At 39.4% G+C, this 27,391-nt stretch overlaps 5 protein-coding genes and 1 non-coding gene across 6 annotated transcripts; 5 read left to right on the top strand and 1 right to left on the bottom strand.

Annotated features, from left to right (window-relative positions):
• The first annotated feature begins 682 nt into the window (after positions 1 to 682).
• On the top strand, positions 683 to 2,560 carry LOC108869005. Its single transcript, XM_018652918.1, has one exon. The coding sequence runs from the start codon at positions 683 to 685 to the stop codon at positions 2,558 to 2,560; it is 1,878 nt and encodes a 625-aa protein (XP_018508434.1).
• A 4,042-nt stretch (positions 2,561 to 6,602) lies between these two features.
• Positions 6,603 to 8,689, top strand: LOC103829643 (proteasome subunit alpha type-3). The gene is made up of 10 exons (XM_009105321.3): positions 6,603 to 6,847; positions 6,931 to 6,970; positions 7,065 to 7,148; positions 7,216 to 7,289; positions 7,375 to 7,461; positions 7,553 to 7,637; positions 7,714 to 7,760; positions 8,013 to 8,078; positions 8,201 to 8,291; positions 8,391 to 8,689. Exons 1-10 carry the CDS (start codon positions 6,744 to 6,746, stop codon positions 8,460 to 8,462), a joined length of 750 nt encoding a protein of 249 aa, XP_009103569.2. The 5' UTR covers positions 6,603 to 6,743; the 3' UTR covers positions 8,463 to 8,689.
• Positions 8,690 to 10,686: 1,997 nt separating this feature from the next.
• On the top strand, positions 10,687 to 13,170 carry LOC103829642 (COP9 signalosome complex subunit 2). The gene is made up of 9 exons (XM_009105320.3): positions 10,687 to 10,896; positions 10,977 to 11,148; positions 11,237 to 11,477; positions 11,569 to 11,643; positions 11,713 to 11,847; positions 11,944 to 12,131; positions 12,315 to 12,383; positions 12,472 to 12,562; positions 12,632 to 13,170. The coding sequence occupies exons 1-9, from the start codon at positions 10,887 to 10,889 to the stop codon at positions 12,968 to 12,970; spliced, it is 1,320 nt and encodes a 439-aa protein (XP_009103568.1). The 5' UTR covers positions 10,687 to 10,886; the 3' UTR covers positions 12,971 to 13,170.
• Positions 13,171 to 13,385: 215 nt separating this feature from the next.
• On the top strand, positions 13,386 to 16,199 carry LOC103829641 (transcription factor MYB104). Its single transcript, XM_033276294.1, is given in 3 exon segments — positions 13,386 to 13,985; positions 14,058 to 14,796; positions 14,885 to 16,199. Coding segments are annotated over 3 exon segments (1,188 nt in total). The 5' UTR covers positions 13,386 to 13,652; the 3' UTR covers positions 15,001 to 16,199.
• A 384-nt stretch (positions 16,200 to 16,583) lies between these two features.
• On the top strand, positions 16,584 to 18,899 carry LOC103829640 (zinc finger protein 445). The gene has a single exon (XM_009105318.3). It carries the CDS (start codon positions 17,224 to 17,226, stop codon positions 18,010 to 18,012), a length of 789 nt encoding a protein of 262 aa, XP_009103566.1. The 5' UTR covers positions 16,584 to 17,223; the 3' UTR covers positions 18,013 to 18,899.
• Positions 18,900 to 22,433: 3,534 nt separating this feature from the next.
• On the bottom strand, positions 22,434 to 22,540 carry LOC117126938. The gene has a single exon (XR_004449699.1). It is a non-coding gene; the product is annotated as a small nucleolar RNA R71 (small nucleolar RNA).
• Between the last annotated feature and the right edge of the window lie 4,851 nt (positions 22,541 to 27,391).

Genomic DNA, 27,391 nt, shown 5'->3' with positions numbered 1-27,391 from the left:
TTTTTTCTTCCACGAGGATTTTATACTATACAGGTGCGGGCGTTTGGTGATCCGTTCGGTTTCGATCAGAGTGATTTGGATTTTCGGTGTTATATTCATAAGTATCATTCGATTTTTACTAATTATCAAATCGGATTCGGTTCTTTCCGGGTTCGGTTCGAATCGGATTTAACCAATAGTTAAAAACGTAAAAATATATATTTTAAAAAACCTCGAAAATTGACCAAAAAAATTTCAAAATATATAAATTATTTACAAATCTAATTAAAAATTAGTTAAACTATCTAAATTAACTAAAAAATATTCAAAATAACAAATAAAACAAACTACAAAAATATTTTGAATACTCTAAAATATCTAAATCACCTTAATATATATATAAAAACATTAACATATTTAACTAATTTCGGGTATCTGCGGATCCTAATTCGGATTTCGGTTCGGTTCGAATTATAACCAAAGTCCAAAGTAATAAGCTCATAAATCTCATTCGGATATTTTTGTAAAACAGTTCAGATTCGGTTTCGGTTTTCCAATTCAGATTAAAGTTGGTATTTCGGATTGAGTTAAAAACGTCCGGGCCTAACTATAGAAATGGATGAACCGTGAGGAAAGCGTCTAGAAGACTGCTCCACTAGAAGAAGGATTAAAAAAGTCAATCTCTCTCTGGCTCCCCCCCCCGATGACAAACCCTTGGAAATTACCGAGCACCGTTTCCGCCCTGAGTCCGCCGTCGTTCACCGCCGGTGAATCTCCGCCCGCTCCACCGTTCCCTCCAGATCCTCCTGACCCTTCCTCCCCCCTATCCCCTCATCTTTTCCCTCCTCTTCCTTCAAACTCAAAAACTTCCTCTACCTTATCTTCTTTCTCACTGAAACACCCAAAATCAAACCTTGGGTTGTCTCCTCCAACTGAGGTAACAAACCTTTCAATCAATCCTTCCTTAGTAACTGTCTCTGCGATGGAAACTGGTGAAGTGATTACTGGTTCTAATGAACCTTTTGAAAAAACCCTTGAAACCAATTCTCAGATCCCTACAGTAACTCCTCAAACCTCTGCTCCTTTCACAAAATCTCCTGAAATCTTTGTAACCATCGACCCTAAATCTTCCTCCCCCATCATCACCAACCGTGCCTCAGCCCCTCCACTCCCTCACCCAAAACTCAACCCACTTCCTGTCATAAGCCCAACTACCCAAACCTCGCCTATACCTTTGCATTTCTCGACAATGCCTCTCCCATTTTCTAAAAACCCCTCAACCCACCACCAATATTCGCCTCCTCAACTCAATCCCCTACCCATTCCTCAGCCTCAAACCCTTGTGGAAAAAATTCGAGCTTCTGAAGACAAGTCTTTAACTAGGCTTGCTCCAGTCTCCTTTGCTCCCTCCGGCAGGCCCCGAATAAAAATTCCAGATACTGTTTTTCAAAAAGGAGCTGAGCTCCACAAAGACTTTATCATTTGCTACTTTAATGGCAGAGCTCCTCCATTTTCGCAAATTCAGAGTGTCCTGAGCCATATGTGGGGCAAAGGTAGACAATTGGAAATCCACAATAACCCCATCAACCATTCCACACTTGTTCGAATCCCTAGTGAGTACCTAAGGCAAAAAATCTTGGAAAAGAGCATTTGGTACGTAGGAGATTCTATGTTCCATACTGCGCAGTGGTCGTCTGAGCACACAAAAGCGACCCCGCCTCTCAAAGCAATCAAAATTTGGGCGCACCTTACTGGTGTCCCTCTAGATTTGAGATACAATGAAGGTCTCAGTTTAGTGGCAGGGCTTGTTGGTGACCCAAAGGAGACTGACGACTTTACAAAAAACCTTGTAAGTCTCTCAGTATCGCATGTTAAGGTCGAGGTTGATCTCACTCAGCCGCTTCCTCCTGTTGTTGAATTCGAAAGAGATTGTGGTGAGGTTGTGGAAGTACAAGTCCACTACCCCTGGATCCCTCCAAAGTGCTCTCACTGTCAGGAGCTTGGGCACATTGCCCGCAACTGTCTTCTCCTCCCTCCACCACACAAAGAACCTGCGGCTCCAAAGTCTGCTGCTCCAAAGGCCGCTAAGAACAAGCAGCCTTCTCAGTCGGCGGTGTATAGGAAAAAGTCACACCTAACTGGATCATCTACTGATCAGACCCCTAAGCTGTCAAATGTCCCTTTTTCCTCAGACTTGTCTCCTGCTCCTCACCCTGTTGCAATGGCTGTTGACATTGCTTCAAAACCCTCCGTTCCTTCTCCCTCTTTCCCTTCGCCTTTAGCCCCTTTCAATAATTTTTCCTCCCCTGAACCCACCCCAAGACCTTCTCTTAAGCGCTCTCGATCCTCTCCTACTTTATCCCCTCCTCTCTCCTCAAATCCAAACCCCTTCCTCCTCACAAATCTCTCCCCTGTAACCTCACTCTTTATACCACCTCAAACCTCTGGCCTCCCTTTTTTAAAAGCCCCTGTTCCTCCTCTTTTATTGGCCTCTAACCCTGTTTCTTCTTCTGACCTTTCTTTTTCTTTTGTTGCTCGGGATTCTTCTCCTTATGGGGAGTCTCTTCCTCCCTCCCAATGAGTGTAAAACTCTTTTTTTGGAATGTCCGTGGTTTAAATGACCCGGGCAAGCATCGGACTTTTGTTAGTTGGCTTCATAGCCACAAGCCTCTTTTTGGTGCCCTTTTGGAAACTCATATTAAAGAACCTTCTCTTGCTCCCCTTTTGTCCAACCTTTGCCCTGCCTGGAACTTTGTATCTAACCACTCGTGTGATGATGATGGGCGAATTATTTTGATCTAGAAGCACCCACTAAACCTTCAAGTTGTCCACCAAACTGCGCAATCCATCACATGTCTCCTATCTCTGCCCAACCAACCATCTTTTTACTATACGGCAGTGTACGCATCTAACCTCTCTGAGGAGAGGGTAGAACTCTGGGCTGATCTCTTGGAAATTCATTCCAATCTTCAGCTAGACAACAACTCTTGGATGATTGGGGGAGACTTCAATCAGATTACTCACCCCAACGAGCACTCATCATCATCTGTCTCAGCTTTTGATAACCAGATGTTTATGCTCAGAGATTGCTTACTACAAATAGGAGCTTTTGATCTGCGGTTTGGTGGACCGTCGTTGACCTGGTCTAACAAGTGCCCTGTGAATCCTATCTCCAAAAAACTTGATAGACTACTGGTCAACAACAACTCCATATCCCTTTTCCCCCATGCGTTCGCTTCTTTCCTTCCCACCCTATTCTCTGACCATAGTCCCTGCATCCTTGACCTAGTTTTCACCCTCCCAACCGCTGGTACCCACCCTTTTAAATTCCAAAACTACCTTACTAAACATCCGAGCTTCACTGACGTTGTACTTGAAGCGTGGACTCAGGCCGGAAACATGTGCTCGACTCTAGCCCAGTTCTGCTGGAAATTAAAGGCCATAAAGAGAGACTTGAAAAAACTAAACAGAGAGAATTTCAGTAAAATTCAGGAGAGAGTGTCTTATACTTACGGTTTGCTTCAATCTGTGCAGGTAAGAGCACTTCAAAGCCCCACGCCTGAGTTATTTCAGGAAGAGAAAGACCTGCACCAGAAGTGGCTGTTCCTAAGGGACATTGAGGAGTCTTTTTTCAGACAGAAATCGAGGATCAATTGGTTGCTGGAGGGTGATTTAAACACAACTTTCTTCCACAGGATCTGCCAAGTCAGAGCTAGCTATAACGCCATTCGCTCCTTTTTGACTTCTGCTGGTGTCCTACTAACTGACCCTATCCTCATGAGTGCCCATTCCATCGATCATTTCCAGTCAGTACTTGGTCCTCGAAACTATGCTGCTCCCTCTGTTCACTCTTCAACAGCTTGGTTCTCTCACCTGGTAGCTTTCCGTTGTACTCCTCAGCAATCTCAAGCAATGCTTGTTGCCCCAACTGTAGAGGAGATCAAAGCGCTGTTCTTTAAACTGAACCCCAATAAAGCTCCAGGCCCTGATGGTTTAACCTCCGGTTTCTTCAAATCTGCTTGGGAAATAGTGGGCCAAGAAGCTACTGCTTCCATCATTGAGTTCTTCACATCAGGTTTTCTACCCTCTACAACAAACGCTACTATTCTATCACTTGTTCCTAAATTTCCAGGCGCTTCGAAGATCTCCGAATACAGGCCTATATCCTGTTTGAATACAGTATACAAAGTGATCTCGCGTTTACTAGTGGCAAGACTGAAACCGATACTTCACCATCTGATCCTCCCCTCCCAAACTGCTTTTGTCAAAGATAGGGTTCTAGTGGAGAATACCGTTCTGGCTAGCGAGCTTATTCATGGTTATCATAAAAATAAGGGTTCTAAAAAAATCACCATCAAAGTGGACATTGCTAAGGCGTTTGATACGCTTTCTTGGGAGTTTCTATTCTCCTGCCTGGAAAGTCTTCTCATCCCTCAGCACTTCATCTCCCTCTTGCGTGCCTGTGTCTGCACAACCAGTTTTATGATTGGTTACAATGGCACGGTCAACGGATATTTTAAAGGAAAGCGAGGGCTTCGACAGGGAGATCCTCTCTCACCTTATCTCTTTGTGATAGCCATGAACTGTTTATCTTTTATGTTGAATGATGCAGCAGCTCAAGGGAAGGTCAAATACCATTCAAGATGCACGAAAATGCGCCTCACTCATTTGTCCTTTGCGGATGATCTTCTGATTTTCATTGACGGCTCATTAGACTCGGTTCAACAAGTCCTGCAAGTGCTTCATGAGTTCGAGATGAGATCAGGGTTGGCCGTTAGTTTCCAGAAGACGAGCTTCTTTGCCTCAGGGATGAGCGACCAGGAGATAGACACCATCAAAGCCTCCACCGGAATGACATGTGGGAAGCTTCCAGTACGGTATTTAGGGGTTCCCCTCAGCTCAAAAAAGCTAAACCTTTCCAACTGTGAGCCCCTTATCCATCAAGTTAAAGCGCGGTTCTCTACTTGGTCGGTCAAATCTCTCTCTTTCTCTGGACGCCTCCTTCTGATAAAGACTGTCATTGCGGGTATCAACACTTTCTGGTGCTCGGCGTTTATCCTTCCTAAAGCATGCATAGCAAAAATCAACTCCCTTTGTGGAGTATTCCTGTGGAAAGGTGATATCGAAAGTCATAACACGGCAAGAGTTTCATGGGATGTGGTCACAAGGACTAAAGAGCAAGGCGGGCTAGGGATAAAAGATCTAGGAACCTGGAATACAGCGTGTTGCCTCAAGCTCATATGGCTCTTGTTCTTCCGTGCAGGTTCAGTCTGGGTCGCTTGGTTCAGAGATACCATCCTCAAGGGCTCTATCCACAACTACTGGACTACGAAGCCTAGTACCTCGTTCTCCTGGTTTGCAAACAAGTTACTAAAACTGAAGGAAGTCGCTTTCCCTTTCATCAAACTGCGGTTGGAAAATGGACTATCTGCGAGGTTTTGGTTCGACAACTGGACCCCTTTTGGAAGCCTCTCCACTTACCTCAATGCCTCGTCTTCAAGACTGGGAATCTCTATAAACGCGACGGTCTCTTCTCTCTGTAACAATGGGGTCTGGAGAATCCCACCTGCGAGATCAGACAATCAACTTCACCTTCAGGCTTTCTTAACAACGGTAACGCTAACTGAGGATCAAGACTATTTCGAATGGGAACTAAATGGAAGGCTCACCAATGTTTACAGTACTGGCGAAATGTATACTGCACTCAAGGGAGAGCTAGAAGAAGTTGATTGGGGCTCCATTGTCTGGTCTCCTTTTGGTATTCCGCGTCACAATTTCTTAACTTGGCTCTTTGTACTAAACAGGTCGCCTACAAGGGACAGGATGCAGAGATGGGGCTATCAAACGCCCACGAATTGCCTACTCTGCAACTCCTCTGACGAATCAAGGAACCACCTGTTTATGGAATGCTCCTTCAGTCTCGATCTCTGGACTCAAATTGCTCGGAGGTGCGGGCTCTTGGCGTTACCTGACTGGAATTTGACGCTATACCAGATGATGGCACTACCCCGACAAAAGTCTCTCAGGCACCAAAGGATCCTCACTCTGTGGGCATGGCAGTCAACCATTTACTGGCTCTGGAATGAAAGGAATCAGAGGCTGCATGCAAATAGCTTCCGATCGGTGGATACTCTCCTCCCCCTAATTGATCGTCAGCTGAGAAACAAGATCCAGACCCTCCGTCACTCACATCCATCTCTAGCTTCATCTGCGATGCAGTTTTGGTTCCGATCAGCATGATCGGTTTCACGTTTCTTTCCCTCCGTAATCTTTCTCCTTCCAGCAATGAACTACCTCCAAATTCTGGGCCGCAAAGGTTCTTTTACTATGAAAGGTTCTATTAATATGAGTGTTCTATAATGGTCTCGGTCCTTGAACTAAGGCCTCAAGGCTTGTAAACATTTTCCTTTTTTGCTATTTAATATGAAAGCCCAGTTACACAAAAAAAAAAAGACTGCTCCACTCCAGTCAGAAGATAATTCTGAAACTGTTTCAGTAAAAACAGTTACCCATGGGAAAACTCAGTGAAAAAGCAACAGCTGAATACCCAAAGCCATTGTCAAAAAAATTGTAAAAGATTAATAAAGAAAATATAATGGGCCAAGAGTAAAGCCCAATAGTAACAGAATAGACCCACCCGGATCGTTTAGATATCCGACAACTTTAGAAGCTATTCTGGCTTGAGAAGAAAGAAAAACCCAATTCCCCGATCCTTGTTAAATCGCTAGAGAGGAGAGAAAGAGAGTAAACAACAGTCGAAGAAGATGAGCAGCATTGGAACAGGATACGATCTCTCAGTCACGACCTTCTCTCCCGATGGCCGTGTTTTCCAGATCGAGTACGCCGCCAAAGCTGTCGACAACAGCGGGTTAGTTAGTCTTCCTTCTCTCTATCTCCTCAGATCCGATTCACGATATTAGGGTTTTTTTTAACATTTATTTTATTGAGCAGAACTGTTGTTGGAATCAAGTGCAAGGACGGGATTGTAATGGTTCGTTTCGCTCTCCCTTTTGAAACAGAATATTACAAAAGGATTTGGTCTTTAACTGAGTTAGTGTTTTTATCTTTTTGGATTGGTTTTAAAGGGTGTGGAGAAGCTTATTGCATCTAAGATGATGCTACCCGGATCCAACCGGAGGATCCATTCTGTTCATCGTCACGCTGGCATGGTATGCTCTTTGTTACCTTTTCTTATTGTTGTCTTCTTTGGTCTTAAAAGGAGTTTCTCATGTCCAGGCTGTTGCTGGGCTTGCTGCTGATGGGAGGCAAATTGTTGCACGTGCTAAATCTGAAGCCAGAAGCTATGAGAGGTACTCTCTCACTCTAAAGCATCTGATTGATCTTTTTTTTTTTGCTTTCTTTAACTGAACACTTTGACATGTGGGGGAATAATAGTGTTTATGGAGACGCTGTACCTGTGAAGGAGCTTTCAGAGCGTGTTGCAAGTTATGTTCATTTGTGTACTCTCTATTGGTGGCTTAGGTTTGTTGTCCCCTTTCATCTCTACCTCCTCCTTGTATTTCTCCTTTGCTTGAATTGAAAATTAAAACGATTTTTTATTTATTTTTTCAAGGCCTTTTGGTTGTGGAGTCATTCTTGGAGGTTATGATAAAGATGGACCCCAGTTGTACATGATTGAGCCTTCCGGCATTTCATATGTAAGTCTTTCCTCAGAGATGCCTGTTTTCAATTTCTAGCGTCTTTTTTTTTTATCTGACTTTATATGTTCTGCAGAGATATTTTGGGGCTGCAATTGGCAAAGGCAAACAAGCTGCTAAAACGTAAGCTGTTCCCTCTAGTCTTATGTATGCTTTTCATCTTGTTGTGGATATGTCTAGTAGCTACTGATCAATTTAACTTGTCTGAAGCAAATTGTAAATAAATAACATGTAATTAAGAATTTGTGATTAATTGGATTGATGATATTGGTTCAATGAATGAATGGAGTTAGAGCTTTGCAACATTTGTTTTAACTAAAGGCGTTGTTATTTACGTATTCATCAAGTGTTTTGATGGATCATAATCTCTTGCAGGGAAATTGAGAAGTTGAAGTTGTCTGAGATGACATGCAAAGAAGGCGTTATTGAAGTTGCAAAAATGTGAGTAGTTCATTTACTCGATTTCAGTTGGTAAACTATTGTGACTGATGATTTTGTATGCAACCATGTGCTCCTGCATCCATCATTCTATGCAAGATCTAATGTGAGTTTCATTATGGCAGCATTTACAAGCTACACGATGAAGCCAAAGACAAGGCCTTTGAATTGGAGATGAGCTGGATCTGCGAGGAGTCAAAACGAGAGCACCAGAAGGTAATAAATACAATGCTCTGCTTATTGATGATTTTTTTTAAAAAAAATTGTCGAGTTCTTAAAGCTTTCCATAACCCCATAAAACTGGACTTACTCTAGGTCCCTGATGATCTTCTGGAAGAAGCAAAGACGGCAGCCAAAACTGCACTTGAGGAGATGGATGCTGACTAAACTGAGAAAATGGGTCAAGTTAGATAATATGTGTTATGCATCGTTTGGTGTTTCTGTTGTAAAACTTTAAAATTTGCCTCGAGGGGTAATCGCTGCATTTTCTCATGAATCTTTGGACTCTTTCGTTTATTGCTATCGACAGTTTCTTAGACTGGAGTGACTGTTGTTGCAGTTTTTTCTCAAACGTTCTAGTTTTTCACCAATGCACTACCGTCGTTGCTTTCCCCTTGTCATCTCGTTTAGCTCTTCATATTTGCTGTTTTTGTCTCATTCCAATAGATATGGTTTGCTTAATAAAGTGTCTTAATTTTTATAAGCATCTTAACTTCCATGTATATGTATATATATGGCGGGTGTAATTGCTCGACTTTTCACGGCATAGCTGGCGGAAAATGAGAACAAGAAAAAAAAGTAGGAAGAAACTGGCCATTATCTAATTAATCTCAATTAACAGTTCAACTAAAGGGTATAATCTAATTATTGGTTATTTTTCTATGGAACCGTGGATATAGGTTCAGGTCCGATTCCTAGTAGGCTCCGAATGCGGACTGTTTCGGATTGAGTGGTTTGACTGGTGCGGGACAAGCGGTTCAACTGCGTTACGGTTTTAACAGTTATAAAAACGTAGGGTATGAATGTTGACCAAAGAACGACGAGGAATAATGCATTCCTTAACATTCCTAAAAAAAATCACCATTCACAAGGAATAATAATTCCTTCTCATTCCCTTTCGTTCCTTTTTTTATAGAGAATTAAAGAATAAAATTAATCTTTATTAAAATTTGATATTCCTGTTATTTTATTCTCGAACATTCCTTTTTTATTCGTTACTCTTGTTTCCCGAATGGTCACCAGTCAGACCCTATAGATATATGGTATATGTAGAGATTTTTGTTAGTATTAACTCGGTGTAGGGCGGAGCTGTTCGTAACATTCGAAGCCTTAGAACCGTACATATCAAACGTGTTTATTTTGTATTTTCGATGTTTGAAAAACTTGATTTTGCTAAGTTTTCTTTCTGCTTCATCAACCTTTCTCTAACCATTTTGCTTGTTCCGGATAACGTCCACTGGCTTTCTAGCTTCGGGTTTGTGCCCCCTTTAATTCTTTTCATACTTTTTTGGCTTCTGTTTATACCAGTCCTTTATAGTATTAGATTTATGGTATGTTAAAATATTTGATCCAAATAATAAAAATATAAGATTCATGAATTTAAAAAATTGTGCTAATGTGCTGTTTCACTTAATGATATGATGTGGATTCATGAAAATATAATGTTTAGAATATTATATAACTTGAGTTCATAGTGATCTGATAAAAATTATTTTACCTCTTTTAGACAATAATCCTAATATTTATCCAAAGTCTTATGCAAATTGTTTTCTTAATTACAATTATGTAATTTAATATTTAACTAAACTTGAAAAAAATGCAGTAAACAGAAAAAGGAAATAAATATTGAATATTAAAAATTATGAGATTGCCATTAATAAATAGAGAGAGGTTTTTCTCTCAAAACCTGCAACCTTCTTTCCAAAAAAAAATCTTTCAGAAGGTTTCAAGGTTTGTTTAGAGGATGAGAGAGGTTGCTGTTTTTTTGTTTTTGGTTTCCGGTTTCGGTGTTCCCGACCGGCTTTGCTTCCGGCGTTGCATCCTCCGATGATCGTCCGGCTTCTGTCTCTGGGAAGCGGTGGCTTCCTTAGCACACGCTTCGCCGGCTTCTGTTTCCGGGATTCAGTGGCTCCGTTAGCGCCGTTTTCGCCGACTCAGTTTGATTGTCGATTCAAGTTCTTCTCTCTTCCACCGACTCTCGATCTACCTCTTCATCGGAATCAGATGGATCGATTGAAGACGGTGATATCTTTTCTGAATCGATGATTCGGTTACGTTTTGTTTCTGCGATGCTTCTCTGCATGGGTGGTTCTTCACCGAATTGTCTCTGCCGATGGCGGATCTCCGACGTAACCTCTCCGGGGAAGGAGATGTTCCGGTCTTGACGCGTGTTCTCGAATCGTGTGTCGATCTGACACGTGGTGGTTCGTGGCGTTATCCTTCTCGACGGTTTTTGTCTCTATTGGGCTGTCGACCCATAGAGTTTTGTAAAGCTGGCCCGTTTGTTTAGGCCTTTCGTTTTCTTTTGTTGGACTTTGTCCATTTGGACTTTGTTTCCTTTTATAATAATAATTAGATGAAAAAAAAAAAAAAAAAAAAAGATAACTCAAAACATGCATTAACAAGGAGTATAAAATAATGTAAACTCGGCCCAATATAAAAAAAAAAAAAATCCCAAATCAACCTTCCTTCCTTTCTTCTTCTCGTTCCTTCCTCTGTGCCCTACCTAAACTCCGATCGAATCCTCTACTCTGCTTCGCCTCCGCCTCTAGCTTAATCGGTGTTTGGGATTCTTCTTCAATCCGATCAATAATGGCTTCAGGTCTTGTTTCTCTTTACTTTTAAATCTCCTAACCGCGAAACGTTTAGGGTTTATTGATTTTGGTTATCGCGAAATCGTAGATGCTGATATGGAGGACTACGGATTCGAGTACTCAGACGAGGAGCAGGAGGAGCAAGACGTCGACATCGAGAACCAGTACTACAACTCCAAAGGCAATATCGAGACTGAGCCCGAGGAGGCTCTTTCCGGGTTCGCCGAGGTTGTTAGGATGGAGCCTGACAAGGCCGAGTGGTAAAGATCCTTTTTTTTATTATTATTATTATTAGATTGTTGCTGGAAATTGGATTTTTAGTTTTTTTATTTTTTTATTTTGGTTTAGGGGTTTCAAAGCTCTGAAGCAGACGGTGAAGATTTACTACCGTCTAGGCAAATACAGAGAGATGATGGATGCGTATAGAGAGATGCTTACGTACATCAAGTCGGCTGTGACTAGGAACTACAGCGAGAAGTGTATTAACAGTATTATGGATTTTGTTTCCGGATCTGCTGGGCAGAACACTGGTCTGCTTCAGGAGTTTTATCAGACCACTTTGACTGCTCTTGAGGAGGCTAAGAATGAGGTCTCGACTAGCTTTTGACTTTTTTTTTTTGTGGTTTAATGGGAAAGTGGATATGTGGTGTGATAGTTGTTTTTTTTTTTGGTTTTTGCAGAGACTCTGGTTCAAGACGAATCTTAAGCTCTGTAACATTTGGTTTGACATTGGTGAATACAGACGGATGACTAAGGTATAATCAAACCTTTCTCATTGTAGCTGGTTATGCCTTAGTAACAGCTGTTTTGATTGTTTTTGCCAGATTCTGAAGGAACTGCATAAGTCTTGTCAAAAGGAAGATGGGACGGATGATCAGAAGAAAGGAAGTCAGCTGCTTGAGGTTTATGCGATTGAGATTCAGATTTACACTGAAACTAAGGACAACAAGAAGCTTAAGGTTTATTTAAGATTATCCGCGAGTGTGCAATTTTGATAATCTTTTTTTTGGATTTTGTGATTTAACACATGTTTGTGAATGAATGAATGAATGCAGCAACTGTACCAGAAAGCACTTGCTATCAAATCTGCTATTCCTCACCCTAGGATCATGGGTATTATCCGCGAGTGTGGTGGCAAAATGCACATGGCGGAGCGTCAGTGGGCAGAAGCAGCCACTGACTTCTTTGAGGCTTTCAAAAACTATGATGAAGCTGGCAACCAAAGGCGTATTCAGTGCTTAAAGTATGTATCTTCTCATCTCCTCATTTTATTATTTAACAAACAAGATATATGGGATGAACAAGGCAAAACAGTACTTTTTAGATTTGACTTTAGGGACATGTGGTAGCTTATGAGTTTCTTATAGGGTGGTTTGTCCAAGCTTCTTAGAGTTGATGTATTTTTTATGTTTGGCTTTTGTAAAAGGTATCTTGTTCTTGCGAATATGCTCATGGAATCAGAAGTGAATCCATTCGACGGTCAAGAGGCAAAACCGTAAGTCAGTTTTATTATTATTATTATTGTAAAAAAAAACTTTTCTGTTCTTTGCTTTATATGCTTAATGCTTTGTCTATTTCTGTAGGTACAAAAACGACCCTGAGATCTTGGCAATGACGAATCTGGTAGCAGCGTATCAACGGAACGAAATCATAGAGTTTGAGAAAATACTCAAGGTAAATAACTTGAAGCATTACACCTTTATTAAAACGATGGTTACTAATGGAATAGTTTTTGGAATGTAGAATAACCGGAAGACGATAATGGACGATCCTTTCATCAGAAACTACATGGAAGATCTGCTGAAGAAGGTGAGGACACAGGTGCTGCTGAAGCTGATAAAGCCGTACACGAAGATCGGGATTCCTTTCATATCAAAGGAGCTGAACGTGCCAGAGAAGGATGTGACGGAGTTGCTGGTGTCGCTGATACTGGACAGCCGAATCGATGGACACATTGATGAAATAAACCGTTACTTGCTGAGAGGTGACAGTGCTAATGGAAGGAAACTTCACAAGGCGGTTGATAAATGGAACACACAACTCAAGTCTCTTTCTATGAGCATCACCAACCGAGTCTGTTGATTTCCCTCACACCTCTCTCTTTTCGATAGCTTTGACATTTTCTTGTTTCTACCATTTTGTGGATTACTTCTTTTTTTTTACTTCGCTGAATTTTCTTTTTAAATGGTGAAATGTGAGTTGCATTTTGTTCCTAAAACTCTGGCCGATTACAAAAATACTACAAGAAAAACGAATATTATAAAAGAACATTTCAAGAAACCTTTCACCATTACTCTATTTTGTACATAATTTTTTTAATTGTATGATGTACTCGAGAAAAAATTATATTAATTTTAAGGAACATAATTTTTTGTTGATATACATAAGCTATCTAAAATTGTATGTTTTGTATTATTTAATTGAAGGATAATTACATCCAAATAAGTGTAAATCATTATTGGTTTATATTTATTTTTCCCATAGTTCTTCCCTTCCATTTTTTAATATCAGGTGCGGGAAAGTGACTAGGAAACGCTAACATACACCTTTTTATCATAAATTTTCGCAGCAAAAAAAAAAAAAAAAGAGATAAAAACCCGGAAGACGTGTTTAAAATCTCCCCTGGATTCGCTCTCTGATCGCAGTATATACCACTCTCATTTGATCTTCGTAGATTTTTTAATGTTAAATTAATAATTATTTAAAAGGCTCGTTCCTATTTTCTTCTTTGTGAAATGCATTTTCTAGTAGATGAAACTACAAAATGGTAGATGAAACTATCACACAGATGGGTAAAGTTCTCCATGATTCCGAATCAGGCCAAAATCTTGCACTAGAAAAAACATTTCACAAAGGGCCTTGGACATCAGCTGAAGACCAACTTCTGACGGCTTATGTTGATAAACATGGTGAAGGTAATTGGAACGCTGTCCAAAAACAATCTGGCCTCTCTCGCTGTGGCAAAAGCTGCCGCCTTCGTTGGGTGAATCATCTGAGACCCAGTTTGAAAAAAGGCGGTTTTACCGACAAGGAAGAGCAACTTGTCATTGAACTTCATGCTTCTATGGGTAACAAATGGGCACGAATGGCTGCACAAGTATGTTAACAGTTCATCGCTTGTCTTCTTACCGTTTCCTCTAATCTTTTGTATTTTCATTTTATTTTTCAGCTACCGGGCCGAACAGATAATGAGATAAAGAACTTCTGGAACACGAGGCTGAAGAAACTGCAGCGACTTGGCTTACCCATTTACCCTGATGAAGTTCGGGAGCAAGCAATGAATGCAGCGGTTCAAAATGGTCAAAACTCAGATCATAGTCAAGAGTCGTTGGAACCAGACTGTCTCGAGATCCCTGAGTTCGACTTCAAGTACCTACAACTCAATAACTACCAGTCTGTGCTTCTTCGCAATGTTCCCATGGGTAATAATATGATTTAACAATATTTCTTTCAGCCTAATAATATGTACAACTTGATAGGATCTCCTTACATGTCGCCGCCTAAACGCAAACGCGTTAGGGAACCAGAAACAGATTTTCTTGACACGGGTGGTTATGCTGCCAACGAGCAAAGTGGTCAGCTCTGGAACTATCCTTTTGTTGAAAGCAATGCTGCTAAGTATTCTTCTCCTTCTGAGAAGTTGGAGCTCCCTTCATTCCAATGTTGTGACCCTCTTGGCGATTGGGAAACGCAACACTCAAACCCAATGCTGGCAGTTGAGTCAGACAGTACTTTAGTTGAGTCCCCTCTCACAGATTGTCCATCTTCTGGGTTGTTGGAGTCAGTTGTATATGGATCATCAGGTGAAAAACAGGCAACGAATAGTACTGATCCAGATTCACCGCTGCTGCTTCAGTCTTCTCTATTTGGCCATATCGAGCTTACGCCAGCCTTTGCAAACAATACAGGTTTACCTCTTTTAGGCGTTACAGTCACTTTCATTGTTTTACGTATTCAATTTTCCTTTAACAAAGCTTCCCCATTCTCCATCTGCAGAAACAGATATGGTTCCTTTCGGTCCAACTTCGTCTAGTGAGAGACTCACATCATCTCTTGAGAGCAGTGATTGGATAAGACAACTTCTTGGTGAGGATAGGGACTACACCAAGTAGATGTGGATTCTTTTGTGGCTTTTATGAGCAACCATCGTTGCCGCCACGAGATTATAATAAAGATTTTGATCGACCAGCTTGATAATTGTGCCGAACTATTTTTGGATCTCCAGATATATTTTCATATCTGCATACCAGCTTTTCACCTTGGCTACAAATAATAACATCAATATATAAACCAAACAAAAGATGGTAACTGCACAATTCTTCTAGTCCTATACTTGCAGGGCACGTTCATCTCAGCTCTAATAGTGTAAGTGGTTTGTAAGCCTTTCAAATGTGTAAATATTGTTGCATAGCTTAAGGAGTTGAAACCATTAAAAAAGATCTAATGGCAGAACATAACCCATCTTTGTGTCTTTTTTTTTTTTTGATCAAACCCATCTTTGTGTCTATTCCGTCTATTTTGGTTCTGAAAAAGTTAAAGCTATTAAAACCATTGACACAAACTCCTGCTAAACTTTTTATATGAAAAATCATATGTTGGGTCAAACCATAGGCTTTGATACTATTAATAAAATAGAAAATGAACAGAATTATTCTCTTTGTCACCTTCTCTCTAGTTCTTTTCCGCTATACCTGAGCTTTAGAGCAAGGTTATGTTCATCTTGTATTTTACTAATATACGCATATAATATATTCAGCACTAAGACTCAACTTATTCAACTATTTTGTATTCCAATTCCTTATAATCCGACTTCTTTGTATCAAAACATTCTTGATATCCTCATAAATGCTACCGTGAATAGAAGAAACGAAATCAATTTTATTGGAGTGTAATGTGAATGGAACTTGGTCAAACTAATAAAAACATAATGTCTCCTTTCAAATTAAGACAAACAGTTAGTTTTAAAGAGCAAATTTAAACTCCATTTATTATGCCCTTTGTTTTCTTAAATCTATTTATGATGTTAGACCTCCTATCAGGACAACCTTTTCTGTTCTTTTGAAACTAGCAGTACAACTTGACCGATCGAAAGCAGCATCTTTTCAATATATGACTACAACTTGACCAAGATCAGCTTCCTACAAATCATTAACTTCTAACCATATTAGTTTGGAAAGTTTCATATTTCAGTTTCGGAAATCAGTCATAATATATTTGCCGATATCTAAAGATTAACTTTAAAGTAAAATAATTAAAAACAAAAAAATTGCTGTCCTTAAACGGTTTGAGATGTTAAAAATAAAAAATAATATAAAAACATGCAGAATTATAAACATATATTTGAAACTAGAATTTTATAAGAAGTTAGCAATTATTCATCTATGCTCTATAATATATTGAACTTTACTAGTTTTCTTATAAAACTAAATAAAATACACTTTCCAATTAATTATTCAGAGACTAATACATGATGTTAAAGAAAAATCCAGGAAGTCATTCTTCCTGTTTGTACTATGATGCCAATTTTCTTCTCTTTCTTGGATGATTTCTGCCCTTTGAGCCGAGTTTTTCTTTTGTTTCCAGGTAAATTGAAAAACTTTAGAATATGAGATCGTCTATTCAACATCTCGACTCTAGAAAAAACAACTAAAATAAGGTTTTAGGGCGCCTATAAGTTGTACTTCCTGCTTGTTCATTGTTCAATCGTTTTACTTTATGGTTCCGTAGTATCACAAAAAACCCTATTTACATTTACCCTACCACATGTTAGTAAAAAAAATTATGGCAATTCTTTTAAATGAAAATATTAGGATAAAGACCATTGTATTTAGATGTTCATTATAAAAATTAATAAAAACAAATTTATATGTGATGTCATTAAAAGTTAAAAAGGGGTTTTAAATTATGATAAGACGGTTAAAATGATTGTCTAAGAAGAAAAAGATTAGATATTTTTGAAAATACAGTATAGGCAGGGACAACAATAAAGGAGAAAAAATATTATTCCTTTCATTCTATATCCATACTAGGTAAAATGATTTTTTAGCTAATAATTATTTTACTTTATATGGGGTTTTTAAAGATAAATGCAAATGAAAACGGGTGAAGCTTTTGTTATATCGGACCATGCATTAGACTAAACCAAGAATTAATTAAGGAATCGATATCTCTACAAATCCCTACTCTCCTCATAGTCATACAATAGAGAAAGAGAATACCATTAGTCATTAAAACCCCCTTGCGTAAATCTCGCTCAGATTTTATTGTTTCCATAAGCCAAAATCTAAAGAAGACAAATCTCACTTTTTCATTTCAAGAGTAAAGCCAAAAAAATCATGAAGAGAACAAGAGACGACGACAACCCTTCTCACTTCCTCCATCAGTCCTCATCCGTTTATGATCATAATGATAATGATGATGATGAAGAAGATTGTTCCTCTGGAGGGTTTCAGCCGCCGTCACCACCGCCTCAGCAAGTGAAACACTTTTGTGTGATCTGCAGTAAACAGTTTAGCTCCGGGAAGGCTTACGGAGGCCATGTGAGGATCCACTCGAGCGAGTACAGCAACAAAGGAAAGACAAAGAAGATGAGAATGAAGAAGAAGAGAAAGATTGGTTTGGTGAACAAGGAGAAAGAGAAAGAAAAAGAGATAGATCTGATTAGGGCTGACGTTGAAGATGAGAAAAGATGTTGTCTATGCGGTAAAGAGTTTCAAACAAGGCACTCTTTGTTTGGACATATGAGGAGACACCCTGAACGGAGCTGGAAAGGGGTACGGCCTCCTCCACCGGAAAAGCTCAATCTTAGCTTTTTGGATGATGATGATGATGATGAGAACGATGATGATGATGAAGCGATGAGTAGATCCATGATGATGAGTGGTGTAACTCGGGATGTCCATGTAGCTGCTTGCTGTCTAATGATGCTCAAGTCGGGCAAGAGAAAAGCAAACTCCGAGGTAAGAAGTTTTAGTTATTGTAATGACGAAATGGATGTTAAAGGTTCGACTGTAGATATGAAGATAAAGGTGGAAATTGAGGTGAATGCGAGCAATCCTCAAGCTGAAGCTAAAAAAAGATCTTTAGAGCTTGATCTGAATCAGCCTTGTAATGATTCGTGCTAAAGCTAGCTTGTTTGGTTTGGTTATTACTTTCCATCTCTAAGGAGTAGATCATTGCTCAATGAATTTACATCTATCTATATGCATTGTGTTTTGTAAATAATGCAATCTTTTTATGATTCACAGATTTTAGTTTGCACCTTTTCTTATTGATTTCTCTTGAATACTTCTTGATGTTTTGTCTGATCAGTAGAATAATATTTATTGCTTGATCTACTTCATACTCTCATAAGAAGGATTGAGCTTTCGAGTTGTGAATATTTTCGTGGATCGAAGTTGTTCATATGAATAATACATAGTTGATACTATCCATGTCACCACATGTATCTCAACTTTACACATATAAATGTATAAATATAATAGAATTGGGCTCAAACCAAGCGGGCCACAAAGATCTTTACGTCACAAAAAGCTAGCTTACCAGCTTGGGCGAAACTGCACCCGAGATCCGAACAGAATGCTAACTAAAAGATTCGAATCGTAACTAATCGAAACTGTAAAAATATCTAAGGGTGTATATATTCCTATTTCATAAGGGATATACACAAGCTACTGGTATAAATACAAGGCTCAAAACCTGGAAGAGAGAAAACTATTCATTCTACATACTTCTACCGCGAGAAGACAACTAAAACTAGGTTTCATACTCTTATTATGTTGTACTTGTGCTACTTGGTTAATATATCAACAAAATCGACTTTGATCTTTTGCTTTCTGTAATATCAGCAAGAACGTAACTAGTTTTATTTACCCTAACAATGTGCATATATGGTTTCCTTCAAATTAGTTTAGTATTGAACATTTTGTTTGAGTAGTTGTTGAATAACATTTGACTATCATCTCTATCATGACTATCTTATAGAAACAAAAGTACATTTTAAAATAAAGGTTGTACTACCTCGTATATTCGTATTATGACACTGAAATTTTAAAACATTACTAGATTTTTATTAAGTGTATTTTCGTAATTATTTTTATCACAAATATGTAAATATGATTTTATATATTCAGTATAAGATTGCATTTCAACAAAATAATAAATTTATTTTATTTAAATTTAAACAAATAATTCGTTTTATCATAACAACTTTTTTTAAACAAATAATTCGTTTTAAACAAATAATTTAAATTTATTTTTTATTTTTTTTATTTTTTTTATGTCAAAAAAAAAATCATAACAACTTTTAAATTTTCAAGATTTTATATAATTATATAATTTTAATAATTAGTAAATATTATTATAAATTATATTTTCATTTATATAATTAAATAATTAAAATTCAGTAATAGTTAATAATTTAACACATTAATTATTATATAAATTTTGAACTAATTGAAGCTATTAAAAACACACAAAATTCTTTGCATTGCATTGAATATATTTGATATTACAAAACTGAAAATAGAAATATAAACATAAACTCAAAAATGACATTCTAATTAAATTTATCTTTATCTATTGTTTTAATATTTGAATTAAAAAATTTACAATACGGGTCAATATTCTCCTCAAAACCTAAAATTTTAATGTACTTAAAAATAATTAGAAAATAATTTACAGTTAATTACTTGTAAACAAGTTTACAAATTATGTAAAGAAAATTATAATTTTCAATAAACAAATTTGTATACAATAAATAATTATGCGCTTCAAATCACACAGATCAAAATTTAATATATTTTTTATAGAAACATAACTGATAAAAAGTTTTAGAAGCACAATATCTCTTATGAAATCGGTTCTCTCCTTCCCACTTTTCTATGTATAATTTCCTCATGCATAATTTTTATGGATTTCACATATTACTGTGGTTGTTAAATTGTATACTGGAATCCTCCCTCCACTCCACGAGTCTCATTTGAACATTTCTCTCAAAAAGAAGTAGTTCACATCAAAACAAACATGAAAAGAATACCGAGTAGAATATCATTATCATATACACACGATGACATGTTTGTTAAATGCTTCTAAAATATCGTATATTTACTCAAGATCAGATGAATTAACGGGAAAGGACCAAAAGTACTTATATCAGAAGTTTCTGGTTCGAGCATATTTGACAACTTAGAAAAGTGATTAGACATCCGGCTCTCGTCTCCGGCTCGGCTCCAAGAAGATTAGTTGGGTCGTAAAGTCCGGGGTCACCTCCTAGCCTACAAAAAATTATTTATTTTAGATTAAAATATTTTGAAAATAAATTCAAAATGATTACATAATTCATAGGTCACTAGGTCAGCCTGGTAATCCACCATAAAGTACATATATACAACCTTGGACATGAGGTTTTTGAATCGGATCTTGCGAAAGACCAGCTCGCCGATATAGGACAAGAATGGTTTAATCAAATAGGTTGTAGATACGTGCATGAATCAAAGAATAAAAATGATTTTTTTTTCTCATCAAAGAATAAAAGTGATTGCAATTTCAAGTTAGTAAACGATTTGTGCTAACTCATCAGTTATAAATGTGATACTAATTGATATATGGTGTTTTATACATCTTGTATATATGCTTTTAAATTGGTTTTCAAGTCTTTATCGAGTCTTCCTAGTCCTTTTCGAGTCATTACAGGTCTGGAGTTGCATTGGATGGGAGATGAACCAGCTGGAACAAAAGAGGCAGAAAACAGTGCAATTTGGTGATTTTCATGCAGAACAGTCTTGATGACTGTTCTGGATAGCGGAGCAACCCGAGTGACTGTTCCGAGGGAGTGTTCCAGCGACAGAGATTTTTAAAGAAACAACAACCTATTTCGGGATTTTCCCTAATCTCTCTATTTTCTCTCCCAGCCGCCTGTGGTTTGGATATATCTTCTTTTTCTGTTTTTCCTTATCATACTACGCTAGTTACAGAGAGGAACCAGACCCAAAAACTCCATTGTTGGATTTGCTTATTGTAAAGGGAGAAGGATCTCTACACTCTTGAGAAGAATCCTGAACCCTATCTCTTTTATTTTTATTGATTCAGCATGTTTTCTTCATCTGTTATCTCTGTGTTTTCTTGCTCCATGGCTGAGTAGTCAGCTTGCTTAGTCTAGGGTGTTAGGGTGTTAGATCCATGAGCTTGACATAAATAAGTTATAAATCGATTGTCTTCATTCACTGTTGTTCTTAAGGCTTGCATCAAGTTAACCACTTAGTGCCTGATTCTAGGTTTAATCTATTCATCAAAAGTGTTATAGGTTGCTAGACATAACTTGAATGAGCATTGCATCCCTAATCAGCGAAAGTAGATATTAGGGTGTTTTGTGAACATATCGGACTTGATCTCTATTGCTTGCTGTCGCATCTTGATCCAAACGAGAGTTTAGGTATCAAGATCGATCAGCATAGGGGGCAGTTCCACGACAGTGGGCTGTTCTACTTGAGTGATCCGAGTTCTAGACTGGTCTTTAATCGAACTTGAATAATTGTTTGGCTCACACTTGTTTAACACCCGATCAAACCACCCTAGGCTAGCATTTTAGTTATCTGAATTCTTTAATTAATCTTGTTACTTGTTTCTCACGAAACCCTCAAATCTTAAAACCCCCATATTGTTTTAGCTAAGTATTGATCCCATAAAGATAAAGTGTAACCGTTGGTCTCTGTGGATTCGATCCTAAAGTGCTACATCGACATACCATTCGATTGTGGTAGTGTGCACATTAGGTTATTTGGTGTGCGTATACACGTAATATCAAATTGGCGCCGTTGCCGGGGACCATCTTTTTATCTTTATTTTTCGGTTATTTATTTAGTCTAAGACCTCTCACTTGCCTTATCCTTTTTGTTGCAGCTAATGTTCCAGGTGCATGACCAGTAGACATACTCGGAGAAACGCACAAGGAGAGTTAGTTACATTTACCAACCAGGAGCTAGCAAGGTTAGAAAGAACAAATCGTCAACAACCAAGGCAAACCGACACCACTATGGGTGATCACGCCAATCAGGATGATCTCGCTGCGGCTATGGCACTCATGCAGCAGCAGATGCAACAAATGCAGCAGACCATCCAAGCTCAGCAGGATGCTGCTGAACAGGCTGCTCTCGCGCAGCAGGAACAACAGGCGCAGACTGTTCCAATCGGGCAGAGAAACCTTCCGCGTAACATCCCAACTACGCGCTCTGCCATTGTTCCTCCACTCTGCACCAGGCAGGACTTCGAGATCAAGCCTGCTTTGATTGGTCTAGTACAGAGAAAGGTGTTCTCTGGTCTCTCTACAGAAATTCCAATGGAGCATATTGAGAGCTTCGAAAAAGTCTGTAGTTTCACTCGCGTGAACGGTGTTCCACCAGACTACATCACGTGCATGTTATTCCCATTCTCTCTTGATGGAAAAGCTGCACGGTGGTTGAACTCTCTCCCTACCGGCTCTCTCACTTCATGGGAACAGGTCCGATCAGCGTTCCTCAGCCATTTCTACTCTAAGGCGAGAACAGCTGCATTGAGGAACAAGATCACCTCCTTCAGACAGCTCACTGATGAGCCTTTCTGTGACACATGGGAGCGCTTCAATGACTATCGCAGAGAATGTCCTCACCATGGATTTGATGATGATTACCTCCTGGACATTTTCTATGATGGAGTGGACTGGAAATACCAAGGTGCTCTAAACTCTGCGAGCAATGGAGACTTCATGACTCAAACCACTGCTGGAGCGTTTAAGCTGATTGAGAACATGGCTGCTAGCTCAGCTAATAAGAAAGAGGAGAGTGATTGCTCCAAGAAAGGAAACAGTTCTGACGCCCAGAAAATAGATGAGCTGACTGCCAAGGTTGATCAGCTACTGAAAAACAACCAAGGGCACGTTTTCAGCATGGAACAACCTACGGCCGGGCATATTCAGAACCAGAACCAGCGACAACCGCAGAGCAATCCACATGCTGTTCCAGCTACCGGGAACAGTCAACCAGATGAGCTGAAGGGTCTGGGTATGATGATGCAACAGCTGTTGCAGGGTCAGCAGGTTCAGGCCAAGACGTTGAATCAGGTAACCACAGAAATGGATACCAGGATGGGCAACATGTTCACTGAGCTGAATAACAAGTATGACAATCTTGCGATCCACATAAGAAAGATCGATGTTCAGCTTGCTCAAACAGCTGAGAGTGTCAAGAGGCAACAAGAGACGCTTCCTGGAAGAACTGATAAAAATCCTAGGACTGAGCACTGTAATGCAATAGAGCAGCCGTTTGCTGAGACTGCTCCAGGCGCAGAAGAGAGAGCAGAGCAGTCTGCTAGGTCTGGAGTGACTGCTCCTAGCGAACCTGCTGAGACTCCACCATCTCGAGTCTATGTTCCCAAGGTTCCCTATCCAATTCCACCTAGACATCTGATGGATCCCATTAGTGAGGAGCAGCTGATAGGTTTTAACAAGATGGTGAGAAAGCTTCCTAAAGAACTTGCATTCGAAGATGCTCTGCAGATTCGTCCATTGCTCCAGTTCTTTAAAAACTGTAGAGAGACTCAAGAAGAGATCAAGGTCCTATATACTAGAGCACTGTCTACGCCAGCACTGAAGGTATTGCCTAAGGTTGATGATCCTGGAAAGTTTGTTTTCCCATGTTCCATCGCAGGAACAACCTTCAAGGACGCTCTTTGTGACTCTGGTTCTTGTGTGAATCTCATCTCAAAGGTTATTGTAGACGATTTGGGTATTACTGATGTTGAGCGTTCTCAGCTGACCCTGACCTTTGCAAACTCTTCCAGAGCAGTCCCATATGGAACCATCCGCAGCCTTCATGTTCAAGTAGGGGAATGCATTGTTCCTGCTGAGTTTCAAGTTGTTGAGATGAACAAGGATCATGAGATGCCTTTGATATTTGGAAGGACATTCATGGCTACTGTTGGAGCAACCATCGATATGCCCAACAAGAGAGTCTGCTTCTCCAACATCAACAAGAAAGTTTTCTACAAGGCTGTACCCACCAGATCTTCCTCATCACACGCCTCTCGCATCTCAGTGTTTGATGTAGAAAAGCTGAAGGTTGTTCCAGAGAAGGAGCATGGTGATAAGGGTGAGAGCAGGCTGTTATCTGATGAAGATCCATGCACTGATCCTACTAAAATCAGAGGGAATTCAAGGGTGAAACAGAAAGTCCAGAAGAAAGGGTCAAGGGAGATCCTACAATGACTTTGATACCTCTCAAGTGTGATGAGAACTCCATTGAGTATGAGGTAAAGTGCAAGGGTACCTCCAAACCGTTCTCTAAAGTCAGAGCCATTCTCACACATGAGCTGAAGGAGAAAGGAGAAGCTGCTGTGAAAGGGTTGTTGAGCAGAGTTCTGAAGCTGAACATGTCTGATTGTGGAGCTTGTTTTGGAACAAGCCCTCCTGCTCAACCCGACTGATCCCAGTCACCAAGTCAAGCTAGAGACTTAAACCAAGCGCTTGGTGGGAGGCAACCCACTGGTGAGTGTCATTAACATTAGGATTTTCTTTTTACTTATTTTTGTTTTTAGTTTGTTGAGTCTCAGGTCATAAATCAGAAAATCCGAGACCCTTGACTGGAGCAAGCAGTTGGCTGCTCTCATTCCAGAGCATCCTTTACCGGAGCAACCGCGTCTTGCTCTGTCAGGCTGCTCCGCGCCAGGTAAGTATCTCGAAAAAAAAAAAAGTCAATTTGAGTCAGTTTTTATTGAGTCAGTCAAAACTTTGTGGGAATTAGGACCTTATTCTGTGTTGATCACTGACCACCTCGTGCTTTAGTTATCTTATTCAGTGACCTTAGCAGTGGCGAAAGACACACATGTGGACCTGGAACACCCTGACATATCTCACTTGATTCTCCAGAAGTTCTCAGCCGATCAGGTTACACTGGGTAGACTTAACTCCACCTTACTTGAACCTAATCTTGACTGAAATTCTTCTTGTTATGGGCATTAGATCAGGGAAACGAGAACACACTCAGGACTTCTTATCCTTTTTATCCATCTTGCTGATCCTGAGTGGCTAGCTCATCTTTAGCTAGTTCCCACCCTGCACCTTAGCCTTTATTTCACCTTCATGCATTTGTTTTTCAGTGTCATATGTGCAGATATGTGCAAAAAGGTCGGAGAGGAAAGGATCAACGCAGCCTCCTACTCGTTACTGCTGCAGAAATTCAGTAAGAAAGGAGAACAAGCAGATTAAGGGAGCAACCGCTCCATAACCAATGAACTGCGCAAGAGCAGGGGTGGAGAACCAGAATGGTCGCGAAATCAGAACCACCAGTGGCACTCAGAACGATCATGTATTACCTCCTTCTTCGTCACATCACCATATCAGTCTTCAAAAAAAAAAAAAAAAAAAAAAAAAAACGAGATTAATGTGATGGAGAAGGGGAAGAAAGAAAAGAAACATGGAGCCACTGGAAAGGTCGAGCAAGAAGTTGGTACCAAGTATTGAAGAGTGTGTAGAGGAAAGTAGAAAGCAGAACAATCAGTTGCCTGTTCCGTCATCAGAACAGTCGCACCAGATAGAGCAAAAACGAGTAGAGGCTGTGGACATCAATGGATCTATCCTCTCTTGCCATTTTGTGTGATATCCTGCATCCTCTTCAATGAAATGGTAGCCCCTAAACACTCTTAACTCCACCATTAAATAGCCTGTTCCACACCTAGACCGTCTACCCTGAATGATGCCTGTGATGAGAAGCTCACGCTACTCTTAAATGAATGTAGGGAGTTCTGTCTCGATAGTGTTGCTTTTTCAGGTTTGAGATGAAGAGTATGGAGCCGATTTTTGAACAGCAGTCAGTGGGGTTCCGGTAAGGGTGTGTTGTCCTAGTTTTACTGCTTGTATGGTTCAGAGATTCGTGGTTAAAGTATGGTTGCTGAGAATAGGAGAGTTCCCACACTTTCAAACCTTTCTCCCTGTTCTTGATACTTGACATTGTTTGAGGACAAACAAGGATCTAAGTCTGGGGGAATTGATATATGGTGTTTTATACATCTTGTATATATGCTTTTAAATTGGTTTTCAAGTCTTTATCGAGTCTTCCTAGTTCTTTTCGAGTCATTACAGGTCTGGAGTTGCATTGGATGGGAGATGAACCAGCTGGAACAAAAGAGGCAGAAAACAGTGCAATTTGGTGATTTTCACGCAGAACAGTCTTGATGACTGTTCTGGATAGCGGAGCAACCCGAGTGACTGTTCCGAGGGAGTGTTCCAGCGACAGAGATTTTTAAGGAAACAACAACCTATTTCGGGATTTGCCCTAATCTCTCTATTTTCTCTCCCAGCCGCCTGTGGTTTGGATATATCTTCTTTTTCTGTTTTTCCTTATCATACTACGCTAGTTACAGAGAGGAACCAGACCCAAAAACTCCATTGTTGGATTTGCTTATTGTAAAGGGAGAAGGATCTCTACACTCTTGAGAAGAATCCTGAACCCTATCTCTTTTATTTTTATTGATTCAGCATGTTTTCTTCATCTGTTATCTCTGTGTTTTCTTGCTCCATGGCTGAGTAGTCAGCTTGCTTAGTCTAGGGTGTTAGGGTGTTAGATCCGTGAGCTTGACATAAATAAGTTATAAATCGATTGTCTTCATTCACTGTTGTTCTTAAGGCTTGCATCAAGTTAACCACTTAGTGCCTGATTCTAGGTTTAATCTATTCATCAAAAGTGTTATAGGTTGCTAGACATAACTTGAATGAGCATTGCATCCCTAATCAGCGAAAGTAGATATTAGGGTGTTTTGTGAACATATCGGACTTGATCTCTATTGCTTGCTGTCGCATCTTGATCCAAACGAGAGTTTAGGTATCAAGATCGATCAGCATAGGGGGCAGTTCCACGACAGTGGGCTGTTCTACTTGAGTGATCCGAGTTCTAGACTGGTCTTTAATCGAACTTGAATAATTGTTTGGCTCACACTTGTTTAACACCCGATCAAACCACCCTAGGCTAGCATTTTAGTTATCTGAATTCTTTAATTAATCTTGTTACTTGTTTCTCACGAAACCCTCAAATCTTAAAACCCCCATATTGTTTTAGCTAAGTATTGATCCCATAAAGATAAAGTGTAACCGTTGGTCTCTGTGGATTCGATCCTAAAGTGCTACATCGACATACCATTCGATTGTGGTAGTGTGCACATTAGGTTATTTGGTGTGCGTATACACGTAATATCACTAATTCAGTAAAAATTTTATATAATAGAATTTTTTTCATAACATCTGTAACCCGAAGTCTAAATCGAATCCAAACAAAAAATCCGATTTGTACCTAGTCTGAAATGTAAGAATGAGTCTCGTAGGAAGGAAAATACATATCCGAACCCGAAATGTTATTAGTCAAATCCGAAAAAGTGCACCGAAGAGGTAACCAATGAGAAGACAATTATCGAACCTATTTTTAAAAAGTATAGATAGTTATATTAAATTTTACATGAACATAATTTAATGAAGATAAGATA

This window comes from Brassica rapa, chromosome A07 (assembly GCF_000309985.2).
Source record: "Brassica rapa cultivar Chiifu-401-42 chromosome A07, CAAS_Brap_v3.01, whole genome shotgun sequence".
NCBI lineage: Eukaryota > Viridiplantae > Streptophyta > Magnoliopsida > Brassicales > Brassicaceae > Brassica > Brassica rapa.
Note: the sequence above shows the minus strand (reverse complement) of the source record. Positions and strands in the feature narration are given on the sequence as shown.

What these genes read in the sequence shown, in the direction of transcription:
- LOC103829643 (XM_009105321.3), top strand. Translation starts at nt 6,744, where the DNA reads ATGAGCAGCATTGGAACAGGATACGATCTCTCAGTCACGACCTTCTCT. An exon ending in TTCATCGTCACGCTGGCATG is followed by an intron (nt 7,149 to 7,215) that starts GTATGCTCTTTG and finishes TCTCATGTCCAG; the next exon opens with GCTGTTGCTGGGCTTGCTGC. An exon ending in AGCCTTCCGGCATTTCATAT is followed by an intron (nt 7,638 to 7,713) that starts GTAAGTCTTTCC and finishes TATGTTCTGCAG; the next exon opens with AGATATTTTGGGGCTGCAAT.
- LOC108869005 (XM_018652918.1), top strand. Translation starts at nt 683, where the DNA reads ATGACAAACCCTTGGAAATTACCGAGCACCGTTTCCGCCCTGAGTCCG.
- LOC103829640 (XM_009105318.3), top strand. Translation starts at nt 17,224, where the DNA reads ATGAAGAGAACAAGAGACGACGACAACCCTTCTCACTTCCTCCATCAG.
- LOC103829642 (XM_009105320.3), top strand. An exon ending in GAGCCTGACAAGGCCGAGTG is followed by an intron (nt 11,149 to 11,236) that starts GTAAAGATCCTT and finishes ATTTTGGTTTAG; the next exon opens with GGGTTTCAAAGCTCTGAAGC. An exon ending in GACGGTCAAGAGGCAAAACC is followed by an intron (nt 12,384 to 12,471) that starts GTAAGTCAGTTT and finishes CTATTTCTGTAG; the next exon opens with GTACAAAAACGACCCTGAGA.